A 6,098-nucleotide genomic window follows, 5' to 3' on the forward strand; every position below is an offset into this window, starting at 1 on the left:
CTTCAGTTGTTGAATGCTCCACTAAATATACCAGCTGATAGCTTCATATGCTGTTTTTGGAAAATAGTGTTTTCGATCATTGCTGTAAGACTGAGCCAAAGCAGTAAATCTACAGTCCATTAAACAAAAAACGAACTGAAACATTTTAGTAGTAATAGAAGTAGTTTCGAGTCAGATAAAGTTTACATCTGTTTTCATATCCATCTAACAACTTGATTTGTTCAGTATGAAGCAGATACACTAGTACACTGAAAATAGTTTGTAACATGGAGATTTGTGCAAGTCTCACACTAGATCTTGGTAAACCTCCCCCAACCCTCTCCCTGCGTGACACACAGAAGGTAACCTACAGCTGATAAAACCAAATGTTTCTGTCATGTGTTCTCTAAATAAATTACATTGTCACATAGTGATCATTTAATGAACTTAGATGGTCACATAGATGAACTAGAATACACAACATATTACACTGTGTTATTATCTTAATAAAAAAATAACCAGTTCTGTTTGTTTGTCTGTTTGTTTTTTCAAATTTTGGTGAAAATTGGGTCAAGAACACACCAAATGTAAAAATCAATAAAAGTTTTAATGGATCGCCTTGAAACTTCACAGTATGCTAGACCTTGGGGTACATGAGTATCTAGGTTGGCTAAGCATTTCACCTTGGCCTTTATTGTTAGTGCCCAAGGTCAAAGTTGACCTTAAATAAAATTTCAAGGATGCATATCAAGTAATATATCAATTTACTGTACAGTAAACTTTTAATCTTTTTAATATGATACCCTATGACATCAGAATGATGCCATAAAAGACTGATGTCAGGATGTTGTAATAAAAAAATCATAGCTCATCAAAAATCGTGTGTACCTCTCGTCCTTTGGGAGAAGATGCACTCCCTGGATGTTCTTGTTCATGTCTATAATGGCTAAGACTGAAAAGCATGTTGAAACATAGTCTGTCATGTTAAAAGAACTTTAAATTTTACACCCAAACTATCACATGACATTGCACCAAAACAGGGCAACCACAGAATAAAAGGTTCCACTCCACCACCCGATCGCAACTTGCATTTCCTTTAGTGGAAAAGTTATGCGTAGGCGATGACATTCGAGAGACACACCATTCTTACTGTCTTTTAACTGCAGGTAATCATCAAACATGGACAGCCTTCATGTCATTCTTGTCCTCCTTTTAGGTAATATTTTGTACAACTAATTAGATTAGACATTAATATTATAAAACATTAAATGAATGTGTCGACTCTATTTGGAAATCTAGATCAACTCTTGTGCTCAACACTTAGAATTTGTTATTGTGTTTGTTTTTCAGGAGGTCATTGGATTTCTGGATCAGTGGTGGATTTGACAGTGAGATCAGGAGAGAACGTCACTCTGAATTGTGACTGTGAAGTATTACCTGAGGAATATGTTGTATGGTACAGAAATTGTACCCATGAAAATCAGCCTCCTCTTGTTCTGAAACTAAAAGAAGATGCATGGAAAAAAATCAGTGACCGAGCAGTTTCAGTGAATTCTCTATTACGCTTCCACTTTAAAAAGAATCAGTCTTCTGGATCCTATGATCTCCTGATCATGAATATTTCTGATTCTGATGAGGGCCTCTATTACTGTGGAACTGAAAAGGAACAGTGGGTAGATGACGCAAGCGTTCAGGTCAGATATGACCACAGATATGCCAGTATCGCAACAAGAATCTTAATCAGTAAGTACTCATGTGCGATTGGGGTTTTTTTGTTGGTTTGTTGTATATATGCATACAGTACTGTGAAAATGTTTTAGGCAGGTGAGGAAATAATGCTGTAAACAAAGAACGCTTTCAGAAATGGAAGTGTTAATCATTTATTTTCATCAGTCCACAAAATGCAGTAAATGAACAAATGAAAGAGAAATCTCAATCAAATCAATATTTGCTGTGACCACTCTTTGCCTTTAAAACAGCAAAAAATCTTCTAGGTAAACTTGCACACAGTTTTTGAAGGAACTCAGCTGGTAGGTTGTTCCAAACATGTTGGAGAACTAACCACAGATCTTCTGTGGATGTTGGCTTCCTCACATCCTTCTGTCTCTTCATACACTCGATGGTGAGATCAGGGCTCTGTGGGGGCCATACCATAACTTCCAGTACTTCTTGTTCTTCTTTAGGCTGAAGATAGTTCTTAATGACTTTGACTGGAGGTTTGGGGACATTGTCCTGCTGAAGTCTGTTCAACAAAGACATTGCTTCTGTGCATTACATCTACTGTATTTAATTCTGACATAAACAAAAATCTTTACCCATCTCTCTTTTTTTTTTTGTCACTGATTTTAAGTGCAATTCTTGTGTAATTTTGGCTCTTATGATGTTGAAAGTTGCTGACCCCTAGCCTAGGTGAACCATACATGGATCAACTGAAAGGCCAGCTGCATTTCCAGCTGCAAGTCTTGGTGGATTGTTTTTTAACATTTTCTTAAGGAAATCACTTTCAAATGCAGTTCATTTGGTGTAGATAGTGTTTTAGGTCTGCCACTTCTTTTGTCCTGCACTTGTCCAGTTTCCTCAAACTTTTAAGCACACACTGCACACCAAGTTTTTGGCTCATTTTTTTGCATCACCTTCTTGGTTAAAAAATACTCATGTTTAATATCCAGTAAAATAAGTAAAGGAAAATAATAAACTGCAAATGATATTAACATTATTAAACCTGCATTTCTTTTCAAATGGGAATGCAAAGGTAAGTCTTGATGTAAAAAAATGTTTCTTAATGTGTTTATAATTTTATTTGCTGGTTTGAAGTGTTTGTACGTGCATTATGGTATTACTTTTGTAAATAATAGTCCGTTTAGAGTAGAAAAGATGATTGAGGTGTGATTGAAAGTCATCTTACATGAAGTAAACAGAGCAGTGTGCTTGCCACTTAAGACGTACAATAACTAAAGTCAGTACTTAACTGGATAGCTGCACAGTGTTTCTATAATGTGTAAACTAAACACACTATACATAACTGGACTGTAGTAAAAATGTAGATCTAATACACTACATATTTCATGCAGGTTCACGTCACACGAGGCCTTGCCCTGATTCCAGTCCTCACTCTGACTCCAGTACTCGACCTGACTCCACTCCTCGAGCTGTCTACAGTGGAACCTGTGGTTCCAGTCTCGTGCCCTGGCTGATGATGTTTACACCAGGATTTTCTATTCTCATTTCATTTTTTTCCTTTATTTTTATTTATCAGTTCTGTCGGAAAACAGGTACTGTATATTTTAATTATTAGAATTTAATTTTTCTAATTGTATATTGTGTAGACTCACCTTCAAACACACACACACGCACACATACCCACACAAACACACAGTCCTCCACAAAACTATATACAACCATTAAATTAGCAAATTCTTAATGGCACCATTGCTGTTGAATGCTCCAGTATGATGATGCATTTTTTTTTATGCAGAAAAAGAACTTCAATTTTTTCAGAACAGACTAGATCACAACAATCAAAGGAAACAGAATGAGGTGAACTTTCTCTTCTTCATTTTCTTATCTACGCTTGTTTTTGGTTTTTTTGTTGCATAAACAGCTGTGTGCAGGTCATTATTCAAAAGAGTAATGTAATACACATTATTATCAATTACTATAAGATCATCAATTACTGTACAAAATTACAAAATTATGGAGATTTTCTTTGCAAACTCCTTTGACTATGGAGAACATTTTTTTAGCTAGTCATTACAATATTTTTGCATCACATAGCTAGCAGTTAACTATATAAACCTTTTGCTACAGTCCCACACACTAACATAATCTCTATCCTAATGGGAATGAACACAAGTGAATAACTTTTAACAAAAAGAAAAGGAAAGGGAAAAAAAAAATTAACAAAAAGCTGACAGCATTAGAAAACAGATCAAATAGAATAGAATAGATCTTTATTGTCACTGTTACAAGAACAATGAAACACAGTTTTACACCATGTAGATTTAGATTCAGATTCTTTTAGGATAGGAGAAGAAGATAAAATAGACTTAAGTTTCTGCACAGTAACATAAGTATCTACACAAAAAAAGCCATATTAAAAGCTTGACTCCTCATCATTGTTTTTGATTATGTTTTTGAAGATTTGCCACTGGCTTTGTGTAAGCACAAAGCTGTTTGCAAAAAGCATTCGCAGCAGTGGATCGTTGTTGTGGCCTGGGCACAGTTTCCACTCTGTCACCACATGCTTGTCCTTTTGTGAAATAAAAATATCCAGTCTCTTTAAAATTTGTAGACTGCTGTACAATTTATTGTTTCCCACCACATACTTTAAAGTGAGCTCATTATACCACAAATGTAAGGGAGGATAATCACTGATGTGACTCATGTGATTACTGAATTTAGTACAGTTATTCATTACATTACTATACTTGGGAATTGAGAAGAACCAACTCTTCTCAGTAGAGCAGGAGCATAAGTGCAAACTGTGTCCAGAACAGAAACAATTGTATTGTGCAAATAACATAACTTCAGTTCTTTGAAAGCATGCCAACGCTACCTAGTGCTAAGATAGCCAAAATCCCAGAGTAACATTAAAGTTAAATGAGTGCTGACCCCAGCAAAACAGCCAGACCCTGAACTTCAACAGATAACAAAGGAAGTGATTACCAGTCAGGCTGAAGCCTCCATTTCTACCTGTTCATGTTTCAACAGAATCAAGTCTGTTTGTGCTTGTTTTCAACTTTGCTATGTGCTGTCAGCTTTGGGTTCATACCTAAAAACTAAGAGAAAGATCAATTGTGTGTCCTCATTAGCACAAGAACTTGTATTGTGTGTGTGGGGCTGTAGCTCGTAGGTTTATATTGTTAAATGACCACTAATATGAGAAATGCAAGAGTAGTGTAATAAATTAATTTCTCCTGGCAGTAATTAAGTAATGCACTGCATTACTTTTAAGAAGAGTGCTTTGTGCAATATGTGTAATACACAATTTCATTAGAGGAATGACTGCAACACTGATCACAACAAAGAGGGGAAATACCTGCAACATTCACAGACATTAGTCCACACAGCATGAATAAGTTGCACAAATGTAATGTCTTTGATATGCTGCTTACTGATGGTGCTGGCTCTCAAAGTGGAGCATAAGGAATGAAATTGATAAGTGATATCAATAATGGAATCAGAATTGCTAAATTCTTATCAATTCACATCCCTAACTATAATGTGATTATAACAGTGTATTAGTTTGTAATACATTACACACAACACTGATAAACACAAATCATGTGTCAGTAATTTTTTAATGGCATATGACATTCAAACAGAATGTCTTTTTTTTTAAATTACATATCGTTCTAATGATTGCAGTATTCATTTAAGTAATTACTTAATATCAGAAGAAGTTATGATTCTAAATGTCAAATTGTTCCTCAGGATGAAGATTTGTGTTTAACACAAGTCTGGTTCCAGGCTCAAAATGGACATAAAAATCTTTAGACGGATTCAAGATGGAGAAAACGCTGTCTTCCACTGAAAATTATATACATAATCTGTTTTAATTATTTGTAACTCAACAGAGTTACTCATTATTACATTTTACTTTTTAGTTTCAATTGTTCTTTATGCTTTCCTTAAATTGTAGTTTTGGTGACAGTTGCATGTAAATAACTTTAGAAGTAAAACTAACAAAGTATCTAGAAAAAGAGTAATGAATTTTGATGATTTTGTCAGATTTGTATAAATTACAGCGCTTATTATAGGAAACTAAATTTTTTAAATAAAAAATATCTTTTCATACTATTGCTCTGTTGAATGTCTTTAGAGAGTATACTTCCTTTGCCTTTTCTTTAATTGTTGATTTAGACTAATCCTTGAAATCATTTAAATTACTCTCTAAAATTATTATCATTATTTTTTTAGATTTCAATCAGTTTTTTTGTTATCTTTTGTGTCTGCGAACACACCACCACAAGCCTCAATATGCAAACATATCTTCACTGTTGTACTTTAGAAAGATATTTATGCGCAAGCATAACATCTCATACCAAACCGATGTTGTCTTCTAATATTTTCCTTGGCCTTTATTTGGAAATAAATTGGCATGCAAACTATAATTACAA

General features: G+C 34.5%; 1 protein-coding gene across 2 annotated transcripts; it reads left to right on the forward strand.

Moving 5' to 3' along the window:
• The first annotated feature begins 1,053 nt into the window (after positions 1-1,053).
• LOC120440745 lies at positions 1,054-5,758 on the forward strand. Of its 2 annotated transcripts, none has more exons than XR_005613490.1 (5): positions 1,054-1,145; positions 1,330-1,722; positions 3,051-3,251; positions 3,455-3,516; positions 5,413-5,758. XR_005613490.1 is itself a non-coding variant. In XM_039613939.1 (5 exons), the coding sequence occupies exons 1-5, from the start codon at positions 1,159-1,161 to the stop codon at positions 5,473-5,475; spliced, it is 756 nt and encodes a 251-aa protein (XP_039469873.1). In that variant the 5' UTR covers positions 1,059-1,158; the 3' UTR covers positions 5,476-5,758. The 2 variants fall into 2 exon arrangements, 1 of the variants encoding a protein (XP_039469873.1); XM_039613939.1 differs by having other exon boundaries at positions 1,059-1,195.
• The last annotated feature ends 340 nt before the right edge of the window (positions 5,759-6,098 follow it).

The sequence above is a fragment of the Oreochromis aureus genome, linkage group 6 (genome assembly GCF_013358895.1).
Source record: "Oreochromis aureus strain Israel breed Guangdong linkage group 6, ZZ_aureus, whole genome shotgun sequence".
NCBI classification, from domain to species: domain Eukaryota; kingdom Metazoa; phylum Chordata; class Actinopteri; order Cichliformes; family Cichlidae; genus Oreochromis; species Oreochromis aureus.

Coding starts and splice junctions, on each gene's coding strand:
- LOC120440745 (XM_039613939.1), top strand. CDS start 1,159: ATGGACAGCCTTCATGTCATTCTTGTCCTCCTTTTAG. Junction 1,196..1,329: donor CATTCTTGTCCTCCTTTTAG/GTAATATTTTGT, acceptor TTTGTTTTTCAG/GAGGTCATTGGATTTCTGGA. Junction 3,517..5,412: donor ATCAAAGGAAACAGAATGAG/GTGAACTTTCTC, acceptor ATTGTTCCTCAG/GATGAAGATTTGTGTTTAAC.